The 22,770-nt window shown below is 36.6% G+C and overlaps 1 protein-coding gene across 1 annotated transcript in view; it reads left to right on the top strand.

Moving 5' to 3' along the window:
* Positions 1 to 22,770, top strand: part of ncoa1 (nuclear receptor coactivator 1) — a 62,948-nt gene that overhangs the window by 3,593 nt on the left and 36,585 nt on the right. Inside the window, exons 2-3 of the mRNA XM_022666179.2 lie at positions 8,812 to 8,993; positions 22,081 to 22,186. Coding sequence (XP_022521900.2) covers positions 22,098 to 22,186 — 89 coding nt within the window. The 5' untranslated portion in view covers positions 8,812 to 8,993; positions 22,081 to 22,097. The remainder of the gene's footprint in view (positions 1 to 8,811; positions 8,994 to 22,080; positions 22,187 to 22,770) is intronic.

The raw sequence follows: 22,770 nt of genomic DNA, 5'->3' as shown, positions 1-22,770 counted from the left end.
AGGCCTGGAAGACCTGGACAACTTGCTGCAAGTGCTGTACATAGGATTTCATGATGATTAAATCAAAATTATGCACAGCTCTACCTGCTGATGTATGATATTCATAAAACTGTTCACCACAAAATTCAGTACCAGTTTAAAGGAACATTTTAGCAAGCCAAATTATTTTGGAAACCAGTCTGTTGACTGATGTAAGTGTTATTTTTTTGTGAGTATGCAACAAAAAGTGGTTGAAGCTAAAATGTATAGAATTTTATTCTCTCTCGTGTTCTTGTTTGCTGATAGTAGCTAGTTTGTTTCATCTTATGAAGCTAAAGTTACAGACCGTAGTCCTTCTGATTCTCTGCATACATTATTATTATTCTCCTTTTACCCTCTTCTTTAATTTTAGGACCCCAGGGGAACACCACAGAGCAGCTATTATTTGGGTGGTTATTTATTTTATGCACTGTGGTCACACTGACTGGTGGTGGTGTGTTAGACTGGCATGAGTGAATTTGACCCAGCAGTGCTGCTGGAGTTTTTAAACACTTCAGTAGGATGACCAAAACATCCTACTGAAAAAAAACTGTACAGCAACATGACTTATATAGAACATGACACCTTATTACTTTGATATCACTCTTAAGAGGCATTTATACACATTTTAAACATTTGTGAAAATTATAAAACTTATATTTAGAATTTTTGACCATTAATTGTTTCTGATCAGCACGTTTTTTTAAGCTCTTCACAACACTGTAATCCATTCAGGTCACATAGTTTCTGCTCATGGTTTATGAGCAGTTGCTGTGTGTTTTAACATGGTGGGTTTTATTGTTCGAATTAGCACTGCATGATAACTTGAAATAACTCTAATTAATTATGTGAAGAATTATGTAAAGAACTGAAATTTTTCTTAACTAAAATATTTTGAATTGTACTGAAGGGAGCTGCTTGGTAATCTTCCAAAAATGTTTCATAAAAGTATTATTGTACGATTGTGACTACCTTGCATATAAATCACAAGTAAAATCAAAATAGTAAAAAACATCAGTTTGCATATTTAATAGCTCTTTTTTTGTTTGTTACTAATTTAAAAAATGAATAAAAATATATACATTTTTAGAATGTGAATGGGAAAACGTGCAAACTTTCCAGTGTTTGATGTGCAAAATAAGCAAGATGTATATATCTATTTTCTATAAGCTCCGTGTTACTCCCATTGTCATGAACAACAGTGCCTTGTGTTCCATCATCCTCTCAGCTCCCTGGGTGGCACTGATAGTTTGCATTCATTAAGTGTAATACACAGCCATTACAGTCATGCACTTCAGGACATCTCTGCTCACCCTGTCCCCTTCGGTCATCTTTACCTGGCTAATAATTAGCTCTCTGATTTTCTGAAGAATGCACATGAGAGAAACAAAGTGTTTGCCTTTTAAATTTTAGTTCTGCCAGTTTAGTGGGGTCCATTATTGTAAAGACTCACAAATAGGCAGTTAGCTGTAACTAAAACTAAACCAGTAACAGTAATAATCTACTGTTAGAAACTCCAGAATCATTCTGATACATTTTTTATTTTAAGTAAAGAGAATGTCACTTTTTTCTGTGCTATATCTTTATCACCACAAAAAAGGAGGTGAATTACTACCATGAACAGACACTGGAAAATCCAAATGTAAAGAAAGCAATCAAGCTTTACTGATAACTGGCAATGATTTTAATTGTTGTTTTGGGTTTTTTTGTGACTTCCTGAAACCTACATGTGTGTACAGCTCTGAAAAAAAATCAGAGATTACTTTAGTTTCGAGTTCATATTCATAAAGTTTTAGGAATTCAGAAATCAATATTTGGGGGAATAATACTGGTTTTTAATCAGTTTTCATGCATCTTGACATGTTCTCCTCCACCAGTGCTTTTGGATAACTTTATGCCACTCCCGGTGCAATATTCAAGCAATTCGACTTTATATATGTTTTACTAACATTTAAAAATAAACATAAATACAGTAAATAGTAACAACATTTTTAAATTTCTAAACAATTAGTTTGTATCCTGTGTGCAAGTCACCGGCTCTCCTGATAATAATCACCTCCACTGTAAAAGCCGGAATGTTTTTCTACAGTACACCCGTTTTATTTTAAAACTGCATGAATTTTTAAAAGAAATTGAGAGTCTGTTGGTATACTGGCAAGGGGGTAAATATATTGTAATCATATCCATATGGGCTGACGAATTTTCTTTCTTTAAAAGAAAATGTTGGAGACATGATTAATATGATTCTGTTGTTTATTTGTTGTTTTTATTTGATTGTACTGAGCGGGTCAACCTGAGTAGGATGGTTTCCTCTGACTGAGTCTTGGTTCCTCCTAAGGTTTCTTCCTCTTAAAGGGATTTTTTTTTGCCACTGTGTCACCAAAAAAAAATGGCATCTCTGTGGTGCTGCTCATAAAAGGCATGGACCTGTTTTTCTCTGTAAAGCTTTTTTTGTGACAAATTTTGTTGTAAAAAGCGCTATAGATATCAAATTAAATTGAATTAAATTGAATTAATATTTGACATATTTAAATATCTATGTCTGAAATTTGCAAGAACTATGATTTGGTTATCATTTTGTTGCATTTATAACCCCAAATGGTTTTCTGAAACACACCCCAACATACATTGAACAGTGGAACTGACGTTTGAACAGTGGGTGCAGTTTAAACATGTGCCATCTATCCTGAATATCTAATAGAGAGAGGCCAAACAAACATCTGTGCATGTGTGGGCTCACCAATGTAATGCATATACAGAAAAATTCCAAGTCTGGAAAAGACAAATGGAGGCAGCTGCTGTTCTATGTATATTTATATTAAATCTATCATTAGGACTGACTGCTTTGGAAAAGAGAACGCATTCTCTACCTTCCATCCCCATTTCCTGCTGTTTTTGCTTGGCTTTAGACAGAAGTTTGCCTTTGCTCTACCTTAGTTCTGCTCTTATTCTCAAGTTAAAGACCTTTTTTTTTAGCTGACCTAAATTGGTTACTTTTTTAAAAAGTTTTCATTCATATGTTTGTTTCACAGACAAAGGCGCATAAGCACACGTATATAGCCAAACTCCGATCACAGCTATGATCCAATGACACAATACAGTGCCATTCAGCGGCTCGCTTCCTCTTGGTTTCGGTACGAGCGGTTCACTGCTGCAGTCTGGAGAAGGGCGCTCAGCTGTGCCTCCCCAGTCGTCAGAGAAGCTGACCTACATTCTCATCTCTCTGGGAAAAAAGCTTGTGCAGCAGACTGTGAGAATGTGTGGGGGTAGAGAGCGCAAGTGAGAGAGAACTAGCAAATGAAAGGGAAACAGAAAACTGCCACTGGACTTTTCCCACAAGACCGGACAGACTGACTGGTAGATCCAGGAACCCTGTTAATTGTTGGAGAATCGTTGCAGGAACTGCAAGGAGCATGGAGCATGAAGTTTACACGCCAGTGTGGACCTTCAGGACATTTGCTTTATGTCTGCTGATTTTATTTTGTGGTAGGACGGAAAAGAAGCAACAGACATCACAAATGTTGCATCTACTGCTTGCGCCGTTTGCCTCAGGATGCATATTTACACATTTGTAGAGGTGGGAGTGAAAGTGTCGTAAAGTGTGGAGTTCAGATGTACAGGATGTTGTAGCGATCTCAGCAAGAGTGAAACATCAGTTTCTCCGAGTACACCTCCCACAGCACACTGCTGATAGTGTCTGTGATTTCAGCACCCCGTCGACTTTCTCATGTTGTGACTAAATAGTTCCTTAATGGGAAAAGGCGTGCAAGTAAACTTTGGCTCCAAGTGGTTAAAGGTATGAATAGAATTACTTATTTTTTTACCTTAGTTAGTGACAACTTTGTGGACTTCAGTGTTTTTATATAATTGAAAAATTACTTTTGATCTGCTGAGCTATGATACCAGGGATGCAAAATGATTTTTTGTGATGTCGGCAGACCGTGGCTTCAGAAATAATCGGCATCTGACATAATCAAATTTGACCAGTACTTAACTTAACTGATGTATTTATTGAACTCTAGAAGAACTGAGTTAATACACTTAAACTCTCCTTTTTATTACAGTTACAGTTTATTACAATTTTATTATTGCAGTTTTACTAAAATAAATGTTTTTATTTTACCATAATTCAAATATGCTTAGATTTAGTCCCAAATTCTTTATTTTAGAAATGTTTATGTATTGATATTGTTACATATGTACAATAAAAATAGGTTCTTTTTACCTCAGTTCATAACACTTATATCAATGAATCCCTCCACATAGAGGTTTCTTTTTCTTGGCTGACATTGCTGAAAAAAGCAGAAAAAAAAGCATAATTTTAAAGTGATGTAGGACACAAGCTTCCTCATGGGATCATAGGGTTGAGATTTGTTTTTTTGGACACTGGTATGCACTTGTTTAAGCACCACTTGTTAAATTCTGTTGCTTAATCTTAGTGCTAGACAATATGGCCAATATTTTTTTCACAATATATTTCTTTGTTTTAGTCGATGCAATATAATTCCAATATCAGTATGAACAATATAAAAGCCACCACCTGTGGTGTACTTAAGCATGCACTGACAGAGCTGGACAAGATAGAAATAATATTATCTCAGGAAATGTAAGGACATTCACAATACACAATTTATCTTAATATTATATTCAAATTAACAGGATTTTTTTTTATTACTTTCTGTAATAAAATGTACAATTAGGTCAGTGTTTTTTAAGCACAATGAGATCCTTGATATGCATATTAATGCATAGTTTCTGTACAATAAAATGTATCGTGATACAATGGAATTGGTATATTGCCTAGCTCCTAAATAAATTGAGAGGTATTATGAGCAGAGGAATCTTTGGAGTACAGAAAGGTGCAGAGTTTCTTAAAAAAGATCACTTTTCCAATTGTTAAGTTTAAGCTGCATAAATCATGTTTTGGCAGTGTTTTGGGTGATTGCAGACTTTCTTTTGAAAAAACAAAACAGGGATTCTCTGATCAAACTTTAATTTGCCAGCGTATGGGTATGAAGCAAAGAACCACATTTTAAGTGTGTGTACTCATTATTTTAATCCACTTTGCCCCCCCCCCCCCCCCCCCCTTCAAATTGGGAGTAGTCAGCAGACAGTCCAGTCTAATTTGTATGTTTCTATATCTTAATGTGTGCTTTAAACCTAGCTTTGTTCATGGTTGACCGTTTTGAGGGAATCTGCTCCTGAGTGACCACACAAAGAGTTTCTATTTTTTACTCGTGCTAAACCCTTTGTTTAGGACCTTTGTTCTGTTACACTGACCGTACTTGGTTACACCAGATTGCCACTATGAAAAACAAACAAAGCAGCCCTCTCAGTAGAATAATCAGAGCTGTTCTCAGTTTCCACCTACTTTTCTTCATCGGATCTGTTGAATACCTTTGTAAATTGTTTGGGGAATTTAAGAAAAAAATTATATATATGAGAAAAGTCTTGCAAACGTGCCACATTAAGACAAATTTAATGTTGTAGTAAATTGGAATATTTCTTAATTAATACATATAATTTATTTGGCTTCATACAAGTAGTGCTTTATACCCTGGCATAACAGCTGCCAGTATGTTGGGAGCAAATGTGTTGATGGAATTCTTGTCATGGTTGTGTTATGACAGGAGTTTAAGTTCTCATTTTGAATGTTTAATGAGTGTTTACTCAGGTAATCCTGGAAGAGTTTCACTTCTTTTAACCTCTATGAGCATTGTCTAAGATGCCAGAAGTTAATGGGGAAAGTACTGTTGTACCATTAGACTTAGTAGACATTTCATATCCTAGTGTCTATTTACAGAGCCTACTATAGTTTCTGTTATACTGTATGCCATTCTTTTGCCATTTATGCATTAATTTGATTTTGCTAATTGCATCTACCCACTCATCCAATGTCCTACATATAAATCACCCAGGGAAGCTGGATTTCTAGTTAAAGAAATAGATCAGTGTAAGTTACGATATCTCTGAATTTCTCCAGAAACTACCAAGAAGTTCATATTATGCCATTATGTATCTTAATAATAAGGGTGTAAAGATGTTGTATGTGTTACAGACTAGGTGTATTTAAATAATTTACAAATGTTTAGTAGTTGTGCTTCATAGTGTAGAAATATCATAATCTGCTTAGAGTAGAAGTATGTGGACATGACATTTTAGCCACAGGCTAATGCACTAGCTATGAGCTCATGTGGTAGCCTGTAGCTAATGCTGTAGCCACAAGCTTAAAGAGTGTTCTTTTTGAGGTAAAGAGAGGATTTTTTTTGTGATGTTCTTTGTTGTGGGCTTTTGTTGTTCAAGTATTATTATGTTGAGATAGACTGATCAGTGATTAGTCTCTTAGTTAGCTCTGCAGTCTCTGATACCCACTGGGTAGAGTGTTATACTCGAGTATCTGGTTAGGCGTCTTAAAAGACTTCACTTTGTTCACCTGCAAGACATGCTTGTTTTACGTGTTGCACATATTTCCACACCAGATTTTAATGATTTCTTCACTTAAGGTATGTCTTGCCACCTTGTGATTTTGTGCAGTTCTTCAGCAACTCAAAATAAAAGTTATCATATGGTCTTAGCTTTGCGCTAAATTATCAGCGGATAGCATATTTGAACAAAAAATTGGCCAATGCTGATATGTAGCCAATCAATACTTCCATCTCCCTTGTCCTGTATAATAAATAGTGTTGTATAGAAAGGTACACACATCATCTCACTTTTATTAGGAGAAGTGCATCATTCATTTTAAATGTGCTATTGTGTAAGAGTTTTTTTCCACCTAGTGTTATGTTGTGTAATGTTGCTCTCGCGTAAGACATATTTTCATGAATGACTGATTTAAAAAAAATATATATATACATGTCATTAGCTACAAAGCTAGATTGCATAAGTTACAAAAAAATTGTCAGAGTTTGTTCAATTTCATTTTTTTTAAATTTGTTGGACAGTTTATCTGTCTGTTTACTGAACAAATGACGGTAAAACCTGGTTATATTTAGACTACATTTAACATTTAGATATTACCTCCAGATTAAAACACCTGTGCTGATCTAAAAGGATTACGGGTGTCACAATACAAGAAATGTTCATATTCTCAATAACAATTTTGATATCAAAACAAAGAAAAAATAATAATAAATCAGTTCTAACATTAACACCAATTGAAAAAAGGTTAGCCCCAGTAAAAAAAGTGAGATTAATCTTTTGGATAATCGAATGCAATCTACTTTTTTAGTAATAAAAAAAGAAGTATCTGTTATTTAAAACAAAACAGTGTTGTTAAAAAAATCCAAAACAAGTGTAGTGTGCAGCTGCCTGACATATGATAACATTACTGGAAATAGCCTAGTTGTAATAAATAACAAGGTAAAATATTACAGTATTATGGAAACAGTGACATGTGGCCTAATACATCCAGTTTGGTCAAACTTGTTGAGTAGAACAAGAACAGTACTGATCTGCTCCCAGGATTAGCATATGACCATATTCGTATTGTTCCTGTACTGATAAAAGTTTTAATGGCACACTTTTAAAATATGGTTCCACATTAGTTTAATCAGTCTTTTTGCACAAGCTAGCATGTGTTTACTGTCTGGCAGCATAAACCAGAACAGTTTGGGATGAATACAGAAATCGTTACATCCCTAGTGGTGAAGCGATACTTGCTATAGACTTTACTTAATGTTAAGTACTGAGTGCTTGTTTTATAATTAATATTGTCTTAAACTGTGTGATACTTTCTACTGCTACTCCTCTACCTAAGGTTTTGTTACACTGTCTACATGGGTGTTGCGTGTTTTCAAATACTTTTTTTCCAGTAAGTTTGAAAAGAGTAATGTTGCCTGGCCACTGCCAGTTGATCTCTGTCCTGGCACATGTAAAAAAATAGATAAAATCAAGATAATTATTGTAGTGGCTTCTTGATAGATTGTAGAAAATATATATTTTTTCATGTTTATTTTGATGGGTATTGCTAAACAAAGGAGCCATAAATATCTGTCAAAATTTGTGAAAAAGGTTGTGCTGTCATAGTTACTGTTCTTTTAAACCTGATGTCAAAGTGAAGATATTCAAAGCATGGTAGCTTTAACCTGAAATGAAGAATAAAATCAATAGATACTTTTTAGGACAATATCGATTTATCGTACAATAAATGAACATGACATCAATAATTTTTGATAATTGTGATATTGTCCATTGTGTTATTTTGTATGTTTGTTCACATCGTTCCATTCACAGTGTGGACTAAAGTAGGTAAAGAAATAAGTATATAATTTAGAAACTAATTATGATAAAGGATGAATTCAAATTGTGCTTCCTTTTTTTTATACTATTTTGTTATCATTATGTTAGTGGCATTTAATAGTCCTAAAATTACAGAAATATTGTGTATTGCAATAATTTCTGGGATGATATATTGTCCACAAAAAAATATTATTGCGACAGGCCTATGTCTAGTTGTTTTTTTTCTGGTCTGAATCTCTGGTCTGATTTAAGTTTATAAACATGATTTTTCCTTGGTTTGGTTTGTTTTCTCACAGGGAAAATCCAGTCATACCTAAATGTGTCACAACAAACCATATGAGAACAATTCTCTAATTATTGGTCAGACATGTCTGTATGTTCCCAGCAGGCAATCCAAACCAATATGATATAAAGCTTATTTGCATTTTCCAATATCAGTATTGCCAAGGCCAAAATTTCAGTAATGATTAACAAATGATATGTTGTTTAGCCATACTCTGTCACTTTCCCTTTCATTGCATCATCTGAGCTCTGCTTTTGTTTCATTTACAGGTTGTGTACAGTGTCAAGTTGTCTTCTGCCTCCCCCAGTGGGATGGTGCTGCATGACAGAGAGGGCATGGCGCCATAGCCCCCTCTGTTTCACCTCTCAGCTCTCCATCACACAAGCCCAGTGCAGTGGACCGCCACCACAGTGCTCCCCTCAATGTGCACCCTCTTAGAGCCGTAGATCAAGTAAGTTGATGTCAGGAGTGTGTACCGCAGGTTTTGGCTCCAAGTCTATTTTTCTGTATAATCATCTGATTAGATCTAAAGTTTGTGAAGCAGAGCACTTACTCTGCATTAATGTATTCCTGATATTAGAGAAATCAACATTCCATGCCTGTGGTTTCTCATGTATCTGGCTAATTAGCCAGTGTGCTATGGGTTGTATAAATTACAGTACTGCTAACGCTTTGGATGTCACAACTAATCATATTACCAATGTGCTGCATGAACTGGGGTCATGAATATTAATGGAAATGGCATGGCTCTTTACTGACAAATCATGTGTACTTGATTTTAGTTGTGTTTTAGTCGTTTAACCTGCAAAGTCCATACAAACGTTGCTTTATCAATGCATTTAAAAACGTGTCAAAATGAAATGCAATGAACTATGAATTGATTTTAGATACAGATAAATACGCTTGACCTCAAGCCTTCATCAGCTATGTTAAAAAAAATCATAAATTTCTCTGGCTTTTATAGCATAAAAAATGAAAAGGTAAGTAAAAACACAATCATCAGAAGTTTAGGCACCCTATGCACAGCAATGGGTCTGTGTTGTAGACCTTTATTAGCAAACCTGGAACTTGTCACCTGTTATAAGCAACTGTAAGCTGAATCAGGTTTTCAAGCTTTATGTATTTTCTAACTTGAGCTAATCTTAGAACTGTCTAAAGATCTGTAGGGTTGAGCCGAGGCATCTCTGTTGGCCCTGTTTCTTTTTAAAACTCAAAATACACATGCTCTAAATTCAACCTTTTAAAAATAATGAACAACATTGCTCTCCTGCTGCCTATAGATCATGTATATAAAAGAGAGATTTCAAAGACATTTTGGACTGACAAAAAATGATTAGACCACCCATTTGTTGGTTTCTCATTCTCTGATCTGGTGCAGCTACAGCAGAAAGTGGTGGAAAACTGAGATTCTGGTGCTACATTCATTTTAAAATGTTTTGTGCCCCTGTGCCATCACAAGCATCCTTAGACTGTTGCAAATGTGTGACCAACAGACTACAGAGGAGGAGCCTTTAAAGGACAGTCCTACTAAGGACCCATCCTACCTCGACTGCAGCCTAGACTTTGGAATGCAACTTATACCCTTTTTATAATTCCTATCAAATGATTCTCACATTTCAAACAAATGTATCCACCTGTTGAGATAAACTTGGATCAATGGATAAACCTTGACTAGCAACCTTATAACCCTGCAAGGTTCATAAACCAGAATTAAAGTTGGATTTTAATAAAATGTTCAATCTGTGACGAGGGTAACTACAATTTTTAGATTCTGTTCTTAAATTCTAAAAATGACCAATGGTGAAATTGTGTAAGCATGTTAATTTTACTGAAGCAAACATATTATTTTGTCGACAGTACAAGGTTCTTAGATTAACATTTGATTTGCTACTGATGACAGTTACAATACTGACTGAGAATCTTTTCATTAACATTTATTAAATAATCTGAAAATGAAATTGTGGAGAAGAGGAAGGCACACTTTTCTTTAATATTCTCATTTTGAGTAAATGTCTAGACACTTGGTTCACTGCTGACTACATCAGAGAAAGTAGAAGTCGCTAGGAAACCACCTGAGTTGGCAGCCACCCTCCCTCTTCTTGAGGTGGGTTGCCTCCATGAATTAATCAAAGCTCTAATGGGCTCTCAATCCAATTTGAAATAAAGCCAATTCGTTTTGCCCATATGATGGTTCCACCGGTGGGTCTGGGTTTTCTCTGAGGGCTGCTATGCTAATGAAACAGTGTGAAGCAGCTCTGCCACCTGCTATAAACTCCATCCTTGTGTCCATTGGCCTCTGAATCCCTTTCGTTACATCTTCATTCTTATCAAGGGTTCATTTATTGCTTATGATATATGAGCATGTAGGCCAGTGTATGCTTTACATTGTGCTCAAAGATGCAGTGTAATATATCAGCTGAATTAACTGTAAATATTTGCATTTTCCCCACTTCAATCTATATGGATTATTCTGATGAGTTTTTAAATTAATTGATTTTAAATGTGATTTTTCTTCTACAAAATAAACTCCATGTTCGATGATATGACTTTTCCCTTGAACATATCTACTGTTTTTAAACAGTTTGATTTTTAGAAAAAGTAGTTACTATTTCACAGTAGTTCTAATTTACACTTGAGCTTTTTGCCAAGGCATTTTACTGCAGGACGCTAATGGATATGGAAGCATATTTCTACCAAGAAAAATTTAAAAAATCTCTATGTCACTATTATGAGCTGTTATGTTGTAATTTTTAAACGAATATCATATTTTGCAATGTCATTAAAATGCGAACTGTGTAGCTCACTTTGTTGGGTTAGATAAGCCAATGACCAATAGATTGCTCTATGTATGAACTAGTGGTATGCCAAATCGTATTGGATGCAAAAATATCGCCAACATTTTTGAATATCGTGATCAATATTACACCCTAAAATATCGTGCCATTTACCCCACATCATGGTCAGGGCTGGGTGTCAGTTTAAAATTTTTGCTACCGGTACCCAAATGATACTTTTTTCTATACTTTTTTTCTAAAAAAAAAAAAAAAAAACAAACAAACAAAAGAACCCAGATATTTATTCTCACACAACATATTTATTTAACAGCCGCCATGAGTTATCTCATTCTCATACTGTCATCATGAGAGTATACCATACTTTTGGATCTTGTAGAATCAAACAAACAATGAGCACCTCATTAAGAACAAAAACAACTTCATTCAATCATTACTTGAACTACTTTTACTTTAAATATTTTCCCTAAGCATATTACTGGATGCATTTCAGGTTTTAAAAGTTCTTTTTAAAAAATATTATCATTAGTTTGGCCAAATTAAATGATATTTATATTAGGGGTGTCAGTCACAGAAATTAGTTAAAAATGTATGTTTATAAGGGAGACAGTATTAATAGTGCAATTTGGTTTATGTTTGGCAGATCTTTTTTTACTGTATTATAATATCTTAGGGGAGAGAAAGAGAGAGAATAATTTATTTAACTTCAGTCCTGGATATTTGGATTGCATTTTTTAGTATCATGACATGGATCATATCGTGTGCAATGATATAAAATGTTTTTTTTATTTTGTTGCAGTAGTGTATTCTTGGAAAATACTTTTTTTATTCAATGTTTGGTTATAAGAGTATCATTTTTGCGAAAATACCATGAAATATTGTGATATTATTTTAGGGCCATATAGTCCACCCCTAGTGTAAACAAACAGGAATCCTTTTAGTGTTCAGATACCATGAAAATAGCAGCTATGCTGCTCAGTGGCTGTGTGATCTAATCACATAATAAGCTTAAAGTAAACTTTTTATCATTTATTTTATTTCATAATACTTATAGTTTCTCATATTTTGAGCTTCTCATACTAAGTATTTTGTCATACTAAATTTATAATTACAATAAATTGTACTTAACAAACTGTTCTGTTTCATAAGTAAGACATACTGTTTCTACTGCATGATATATCTTAATAAATGAAATACATTTTTTTTGCAAGAAAATGCGAAATGTCAGGTCTTCCCTTAGCACATATGAATTAAGAGGTATTTGGAGATTGTAATATGAAACAGAGCTGTGCTGTGTCCACGTGCTATAGCCTTGGAGGAACTCTGCTTCCTCCCTAGAGTAAACATCCTGGCTCTGGGCGTAAACTTCTGATGCATGCATTGGGGGACGAATGTGGGCAGTGCCCTGCCTCCTGGTCCTGGGCTTCTTCGCCAGGTCCTGTCACGTAGACTATGACATTTTACCCAGCTGGAAGCCTTGCGCAATCACATGGTCACTCTGTAGAAGCAGCACACATGGGCAGTGAGTGGACCCCTGCCTAGCACTTCACAAGGACAAGTGACAGCTTGACTCTGACCTGCTGTGCTTGTGTTGGAGATTGAGTAGTAGTGGGTGCTTAAAAGTTTAAGACCCACACTTTGGATGTTGTAGATTTTGATTGAGCTTAATGTTTTTATTAGTACTACTGTAAAATTCATTGCTGCCATCAAGTTCTAAATGGTAAAATGTTTTACTTTCAACATCTGATATGTGTTATATGTTTTACAGTTTAAAAAAAAGTGGGTCAGTGAGATTTGCAAATCATTGCATTCTGATTTTATTTACATTTATTAACATTTAAATAGTGTCCCGACTGAGTGATGAGCGAATAATATTTTATTTAGAATTCAGGTAAAATGATATAGTACCTATTAGAAGGCATACTTCCAGTACCTTTCCTAGGTTCTTAGGTGTCACCACTGTTCTTTATGTGATTGTAATAGAGTTAATCATGTTAAAACAGAAGTTCACCTTTTTATATTCTGCATAATTTAAATGCTTCACCAAAGTCTGATCCATCATTTTGAATGATTTACAACCATATTTTTTTAAAGCAGACTTATGAGTGGCTTTCCAAACTTTTACTTTAAGTATTTTTTTTTTACTTTAAACTTACTTACTTACTTTAAACTTAAAACTAGGAAATCTTACAATTTTTAGTACATTTAGTATTAACCCGTGATGCACAGATAACTGGCATAGAGCATAAAGCATTTATTTGATTGCTTAATTATGTAACTATTTTACTTACTTTATTATTTGTAATGATGCATTGTAGGGATGCAATGATGTGGGAATTCTGGGTCGATGCCAATATCTGATATTACATGTACATATCTGACGATACTGATATATAGGTACACATTTATAGCTTACAGATAGTCTAGACCCCACGGTATAACTATGCCAGTGCCTTTGAGGAAAAAAGGCAATTATCAGCTGACATCCAAAATATTATCAACATAATTGTGCATCCCTAATGCATAGATCTCATGCTCCCATGTAAGCAAAAAAAAAACACTTCACTGATCTGTGGGATATGTGTGTGCGGTACTGTGGGATATTTCTGGCCAGACACTTCCAGACTGCACTGTACACTGTGGGTAGTAATGCCTTTGGTAATGTAACACCTCACTCTTCCCGAGCCATCACCTGAGATAACACTTCCTGATTCTACTGTCTTAGGAATTTTGGCCTGTTCATGTTAAACTGAAATGTATATTCAGACACACATAAATTCACTGATTGGTTGGGAAGAATATAAAATGACTTCTCAATCTCTTCCTAATACCAGTAGATAAAACATGTGAGATGGTAAGTTTTTAATCGAATTCAGCTGACTTAATAAAAGCTGTGTTAATAAAAAAAAGTTAAATCATCCTTAAATTCTGAAATCATTAGCTTTGTATAATTTATGCAAGCATTATTAATCTCATTGTATTCAGAGCTGCCAGTTACATAACTATTTAGGTATTCAGTGGAGCTGGTGATGATGAGCTATTGTTGTTGAGCTTGGCAGAGCAGTTTTCACTGTGTGGATTTGCCATCTCCTGGCACCGTGTCATGAATGCTGTGTCTGACAAATTAGGTTGAGGTTTATAGGGCATTTGCAAAGTCTTATTTACAAAGAGAGAGCGCGCACAAAAGAATGGTCTGCAGACAATAAGGTGTTTAAGCAGCTCTAAGTTGAGTAATGAAGACTGATGGTGATGAGGTGAAGGCTTCTGTGGTATCTGGATTGTAATCTAAGTCCCAGGGTGGTGTGGCACTCCACGGAGCCCTCGCCAAATGAGCCGTGTAAAAATGCAGAGTAATGGCATGAATTCTTGTGTTGACAAAAGCCAAAGATTGCTCTTGCAGAGTGCAAATGGTTCAGATTTCGTACCAATACAGAGCAGTGTGCTGTAAAAGCAGCATAAAACCTTGTCCTTGCTGGATATTTTCACTTTGAGGCTGTTGGGATTGAATTGCTTTGCTCGTGTGAATAAATGGGCCCCGCTTCTCGCTGCATCAGTTAGTGAAAGAAGTGCTACTGTTGTTGCAGCTTCTGTTACCATGCAGAGTTCATATTTTCTGGAAAGCAGTGTGCATTTTCTCTCTTGGCCTATATGGCTGAGGGGAGGTAGTCAGCAACAGTGACTGCGCGGCTTTCTCCTGGAGCGAACCATTCTTGCAGGGGACGGAGGGGGAGGGGTGTGTGTGCAGCCGAGCATGGGATTCGTCTGTTTTGAAACTCACTTGCTGCCTCCTCCTCCTCCCTTCTCCACTTCTCCACCCCGGGCTCCTCCATGAGGGGCCTCTTCCCCATTGAGCTGTCCTCCCCTTCCTGACTCAGTCCTTCCACACTCCTCTCTCTCACTCCACACTCCCCCCCCCTTCGGTGTGGCCGCGGGAGAAGAGAGTGTAAACAATGCTCTCTCTCCCCTCTCCCTGGGTGCATGGTGGTCCATCCCGCTCCCTGGGCGACATGCGTTACCACTTCTGCCTGTGCGCGAGGTTAAGGCAGCTCGAGCGAGAAGCTTGGAAAGGAGCCCCCCCACCTAAGCCTGCAGAATGGAGGCCCCCCGAGCCCGAGGTTTTGAGGCTGGAGGCTTTAGTGGTGTCCTCATTAGCCTGAGCTGAAGGAGCTGCCTCGCTGCTCTCCCCCTCCGAGCTGCTCGGCTCCATAGGCCACAAACAACAGCTCAGCCTCAGGTGCGCAACTGCATGTTTTCTGAGTGAGTGAGTGAGAAAGTGAGTCCCTCCCACTTTCCCCGTTCTCTCCTCTCCTTGTGGCGGGTTGTTTAGCTTGAGGTCATGTGCACTTGCATGCATTTGGAGAAGAAGGGCTGAAGGCCTCCCATGGCCCCTGCTCAGGGGGGCGAGAGTCGGGGAGTTTGCACATGTTTTGCTCAGTGAGTTCACCAAGTTTAGGTGTCTGTTTATGAGTAAGTGCACTCCAGTTCGATGTGGAAGAACTGCTGGACAGTGTTATGAACTTTGGGCCACTGAAGATGAAACGCTATATAGAGGACGGGTTTGTTTTGGTTCCAGTATGTGCAGCTGTATGTGACTGGAGAGGTTCTCATGCTAGTAGCATATTTCTCATAATTAGACAGGAGGCTGCATAGTCTCTTTCTGAGCACTTAAGGCTCCTCGTAGGTGAGGTCTCATTTTTTTGGCACATCTGGTATTAATAAATTACCATCTGTACTGTTTAGTGATAGTGTTATAATCTCTATATTAAATATCAGCAGTGGATTATTATTCCCATGTCTGTACATCCCTAATATTTGTGAATATTTTTTATCACTTAAAAAGTACATGTACACTTGGAAAACTGTTCTGTTGTTGCTATGTTTTAGAAATGCAGGGTTTTTTCCCAAATTTCTTCAAAATGCACCTTTTTGTTGCTCAACATGTGCTTATTTTTTTATTAAACCCGGTCATTGCTACAAAGTTCCACAACTTTTTAACTGTAAGGGAAATGCATAATTGTAATGAGGTACGCTAAAAAAAAAAACTCAAATAAAAAAAAAAAAAGACCTTCAAAATTAGGACTTCAGAATTACAGAGCCAGGGGAAACATCATTAAGGCAACATCCTAATATAAATACACAGAATCAGAAGTAAAAGTTTAACTAAGGCAGAAGATTAAAAATATGATCAAAAAGAAATCTCCATGCCATAACTCAAATCTGAGCACAAGCGAAGTAAGTGGAAAGGTCGGAGGGTCTCGCAGCATCTAATTCAAACACTGTCAAAGGATGTATACCTTTATCCATGTTACAAGCAAATTAAGCTAATTGAATACATTACTTTTATTCAGTTAAAATAAACAATTAGGTAAATAAAAAGGCATCTATGAATTAATGAACATTGTCCAGCTCCGTCTGGTGGTTCTTAGTTACCCAGGAAATTCTGAGCTCGTTTTACCTTGAGTCGCAGATTTATTTTCAAGGAGACGTGCATGTGTATACATCAAAGAACCTTTAAGACAACATCAAGAAGTTCTTTAAGAGGCTTTTAAAGATTTTGCTTGAATGCCAGAGCATAGTTTTGTTTTATTGCTGACCATAGCTGACTGTTTTAAGAGCAAATGGAGCCCCTGCCCAGTAATAGTGTAGTGTTTATAATAGAGAGCTTGGTACATGTATATCTGAGTTTTCATTACCTCATTTATTTTACTTCAATTCTTGATTGGCTTGTTTAGGATGACTGATCCTGTTCTGACAGCGAATGCTATGTAAGAGACTGATAAAGAGAAAAAAAATATCCTTTTGACACTCCAGGTCCATTAGGCAGCTCTCTGCTTCCTATCTGTATATTTCCTAATCCAATTAATATTTTATATAATATTTATTTCTGGACGGTCAGAGAAAATGTGGAAATTTAGTTTATTGTGTTACAAAGAGACACTTGTTAAGACAGCATGCCGCATCCATTATGAGAACAGAACTGTGTGAAAGATGTGCTGTGCATATCCAAAGAACCTATTTAGAAGAACAAAGCATTGCTGTATAAATGTGTTGATGCTTGCAGTACTTATTGGCATCAACTTGCATGCAAATCTGATGGTTTCTGTGATTTGCCACTGTTTCAGACTAGCAGATAACCAGCTGCTTTAGCAAACCTTCATCAGGCTAACCTTATCTAACTGTCAGCTTTCTTGCAGGAAACGAGTGTGTGCTGTTTGCGATGTGGCTGTTCAGCAAACCAAAACAAAATGCACATGAATGTCATGGTGGATTCATCTTATTATTAGCAATCTCTGCCATTATTATCCTAAACTATTTTTTTGTATTTGGTCGAATTATTGGCTTGGTTTATGTTTGCCAGTTTATAAACCATTCATTTTAGGGGCTAAGTGTACGTTAACAAATATGTGAAAGTAGCAGAGGGCATTTGTGCCTCCTGTTGCTTGATGACATTTTTAAATATTGCTGTTTGAACAGATGGTATTACATTCATTACTACATTAATCATGAAGAAACCATTTAATCAGATTTGAAATACTGCAGAACAGTTTAACTGGCTGCTTTAGGAGTAGGGGTGAGCGATATGGTCATAAAATAATATCACAATATTTCATGGTATTTTTGCGATTGACGATATTCTTGGCGATATGACAAAACACTAGTAGTGTATTTCAAGAATACACTACTACAACAAAATGAAAATAAGAAGAAAAAATCGTATTGCATATGATATATGGCACACCCCTAACTAAGGTGTATATATATAAAAAAATATCAGATTTGTAACGGAAGTCAATGATCCAGAATGTTGTGATACTAATAATGCACTTCAAATATCTTCATGTATCCAGGATTAAAGTAAAATAAATAGAAGATATTTAATGGGAAATGAGAACAGTGTTAATTATTCTTTTGCTGAAAACAGAAAAAAAGTAGTATCCTGTTGTGATAATTAGGGATGGGTGATTTGGCGCAATATTTCACGTTATAATATTGTTCACGATATTCAAAAATGTTGGTGATATTATCGCATGCAATATGATATGGCACACCCCTAACTAGGAGTGTATAAAAGTTGGATTTGATATGACTGTGCTGTGTTTTAAATATATATATATATATTGCAAGAAATTGGGTTCCAGACCCAATTGGGGTCTTGTGTTTATATGTCCATATGAGATATGGATATGTTGGCGCCACAGATACAGTCTAATCTGAAATAATCTAATTAAATACTACACAGATTACACAGATTAGTTTAGCTCAGGTAAGAGGCCTCCAGCAAAACATTCTCCGTGCCTGTTTCTATGTTACCTCACAGACTATATTCCTTAAATGACATACCCTGAATAATATTATTAATGAAATGATTATGATCTGCAATCTATTATTATTAACTATTTGATTTGATTAGACCAATCAGTGCTAGCCATATTAAATGTGTGTGGGGAAAAAAAAACTTTTTTCCTTTTACGGAAATTCATTCTACTAGTCCGAGACTATGACAAAAATTCTGGCTATTACCGTAAATTCTGTTCTGGTTAAAAATGCTGCTACAAATCAAGGCCAGAGTACGCTGGCCATCCAGTTCAGCTTGTGGGTGGTTTGTTCATAAAAAGCTTTTAACTGAGGAAATCTGAGCACTGGTGCTAAGATGTTTTTAATAATATAGTACTATAGGCACTGTAATCATTGCTTATGTCGTGTTTGATTATTAGAGCAGCTTCTTGTATCTAAAAACATGCATGATATCTTGGGGTAAGTTCATCTTGACTGACTCAGGGCTGGGGCATATGTTGTTAATGTTGATATGTTCAAAATTATTTTATTCTATGCAGGTTATAATTTTTGTGCAGTTTAATTCCAAAAAGTGTGTATGTAGGTGTGTATGGATCATTTATGATCATTTATGTGGTAGCTTTTTCTGAAGCAGGATGGTTTTGCTTGAACATCACATACACCAAATGAAGTTTGCAATTTATTATTAAAATATATTATTTTAAATATATTACTATTTAAATATAGAGGATGGTGTGCTTTGATGTTACTTTGATCATATATTCTGTCAAGTTTTTTTTATCATATTATATATTATATTGCAGTTCTCTAATTAACCAGCCTTAATGACAGAATGAATCCTGTGAAATGATAGAACTGATCTGATCTACCCATTTAGTCTTGTTTACGAGAAAGAAGTTTCCTAATGAAAGTAGCTTTAACTAAGGCAAATTAAGAAAACCTTTAAAAAGAAAAGACATGTTATTTAGTCTTCGAAACGCACATTACACTCTGTGAGCAGGCAAATTTGCCATTTCAGCACCATCCAATATTGAAACACTGTTGATGGACTCAACAACATTTTTTCTAGCTAATTAACCATGGCATGTGGAGCACTGCAGGTACACACAAACGTACAGCTCTGTTGAAAAGTTGAATGTTTGCTTTGCTTTGGGTAATTTCTAAGGGATTGCTATTGACCAGCATACCATAAGCAGTGTGTGCACCAGCCTTCACAACTTGTGAGGGCACAACTTCTGTGCCATCACACAAGCGTTGCCACCAGCAGTGCTGTTCTGTCTTGTTATCTTTCTTTGCCCTGCTGATTCTGGCTTGTGATGCTGTTATACAGAGCTTTTCAAGTTTAAACCCAGCATAATTTTGGTGTTTTTTGGATGGTGTTAAATGTACCAGTTTGAGGTGAAATTCTGGAAGCGATGCTGCAGGGGATTAGTGGCTCGCAGACTGCTGAGGTTTTTTTCAGCAGGCACCACAATGGCAGCCTGTTCAGGCCCTACAGATCAAAGATGCCCGCGCCTGGGAGTCAAGCAGTGGTCCGAGAAAAACCCAGGTAAAAGCGCCTGCACCCCTCGGACACCAAATGGATGATCTGAGGGGGAGATTGGCGCTGGCCTCACAGAGGTACACACGTGGTCTTGGCTCATAACGATATGAATACTACTGATACCAGTCACGACTGCTTCTCCACTTGCTCTGACTTTGAAGATGCCTGGGTAAGAGACCTTGCCCCAACACACCATGGCTACAGACCTTTCTCAGCTCTGGAGTTTCTTTAGGTTTAAGTTTTACCTGCTTTGAGGTGCTCATGTTTTAGCATGGACTAAATTCTTATGTAAGGAAACAAGTGCGTCAGTGTCTTTAGGTTGGCCATGTATGCTGAAGGATTCCCTTACAGGCAGCTTGTACATGTCCTGTTTCTATGGTTACGGGTCGCTCAAGACACCTGATGCTAGTGGAGAACATTGCGCAGTGCTCTGCACGTAAAAAGCACAGCCCATATATTATATATACATGTGTATATGTATGACCTGTTTCATGTAGTATTACTAGATTATCAGACTGTGAGTGACATCATTGAAAGACTTAATAGTACCTTAATGTGCAGTATGTGTTGTGTAGGGGTTGGCCATACGGACCTTACAATATTTCAGTACACAAACTCGATTTTCTTAGCAATGTGACACAATGCTAAACAAAATAATGTTATGGTTTTATGGAGTACAAGTATAACAGTTTAAAACATTCATAAGGAACAAATGGGTTATCTTTGGTATATATTGTAAACAGTAACTTACCAAGGCTAATTTTGTATACAGTAATATCACAAAATAAATAAGTTAAGATACAAATAATGTAATAACAAAGAAAATCTTTCTCAGTGATGAAGTGCAGAATATTCAGTGCATGCATATAATCTGCAACCGTAAACAGAACATCCACAAAGCTTTACAGTAATATGGAAACTCCCTAAAGTGGTACAGAACACTTGTTTGATTCATAATGTGGATTTTTTTTTGTTTTAAAATATTTTTGTGGAATATATGATATGAAATTTTGCTTATTATGTGTCTCTCCCAGAAAAATATTTCTTATGTGGGAAATCTGTCTTTTCAGTCTCCATATCCCATACTGCTTCTCCATCTACAAAGACATGTAGTATTGCTGGATGTGGGTGCTCTGTAAGTGCTATGAAGGCAGGTTTTCACATGGAATCTCCCCACTTTCCCATACGTCAGAAAACCAGGTCGTGCATCAATAGAGAATTTGACCCACATATTTCTTCCCAATGTTGCTTATTCAAAGTGCATCTCTGTTTTCTCACGATTGAGATGCATTTGTGATGCATTCTGCCTCGCGTTTGGGGATTTTGCTGGTGGCCGAGCTTGATGCTCACCAACTTGAGCTAAACGTGTCTGCGGCTGAAGATAACTGCAGATCAAAAGGGGCTTTCAGTTAGCTTTTCAGTTCTATGCAGATTTATGATACCACATTAAGGCGACATTGATTACATGCCTTGATAATGGGAATGAAGCAGTCACCTCAGGCTGTGTGGAGCATGAAGTCATCTGACTGTTGTGCTCTCACATTTTAAGCCATATCGCTTGACCTTACACTGGTTGGTGAGCAAAAAGACTTGCAACTGTTGCCCTGACATCGTGCGTATCGGTTTGGGCAGATAATTCAGTTTTCTGACAGAAGTGATCTATCAGTTGATAGTTGTTCCTCCTTGCCTTGTCATTTATTAATTATAGATACTGTTATCTGATATCCTGATATCCAGATGCCTTCTCTAACACATTCCCTAAGCTTATGTGAATAAATTTCCTGGACTGTATCATTTAACCCTGCTGGCCTGCTGCTGTTAATTTTGAGTATTGGATTATGTGATTGCCTGAGTGCCTTGTCTAAACTTGAACTCATTGGCTGACTGGTGTCTCCACTCTCCCACAGCTTTGCATAAGCTCAAAATGAGTGCCGTGGGAGAGAGTGCCCTTGACCCCGCCACTCCAGAGTCACGCAAAAGGAAAGGCTCACCATGTGACACCTCAGGCCCGAGGTAAGTTTGAACTTAGCTTATCCCACATTTTTACACAATACACAAGCTGTGCATTATGGATGCTTGTGTCATGGCTGTTACTGACAAATTGACATATTGAATTCTGAATCCTGACCAGAAAATAAACAAGCAGGTTTCTGTTAGAGTCAAGCAGAATTTTCTTGTACCAGGACTTTCCTTGTGTTAGCAACCAAAACCATTTTATCACAGCACTGTTGATGTTTGGATTGATCAGTCAATTAAGTTAAAACAAGCTGCTTAAATCGGGTCAAAAGTAATGTTAAGCAGTTTGGTCAAGCTGATGTGTACTATTGTATCCTGTTGAACTGCACCTAAAGAGACAGTGTGCCATTTTTTGCCACTTCTAAAGATATACTGTATTATAGTAAAAGCAACAAAGCAGTGAAAATGTTTTAAAAATATTTCTGTGTTATAGAGTGTCTTTGTGGTGTTACAACATTTAACTGCCAAGTATTTACTGATTTATCTTTTTAATATGCAGCCACACAATGTGATGGTAATGCCAGGCTCTCACTCAGTCAAGATGGCTAGGGGGTGCGATTGGACAGTAATAATTGCATGTT

Source organism: Astyanax mexicanus, chromosome 1 (genome assembly GCF_023375975.1).
Source record: "Astyanax mexicanus isolate ESR-SI-001 chromosome 1, AstMex3_surface, whole genome shotgun sequence".
Classification (NCBI taxonomy): domain Eukaryota; kingdom Metazoa; phylum Chordata; class Actinopteri; order Characiformes; family Acestrorhamphidae; genus Astyanax; species Astyanax mexicanus.
Note: the sequence above shows the minus strand (reverse complement) of the source record. Positions and strands in the feature narration are given on the sequence as shown.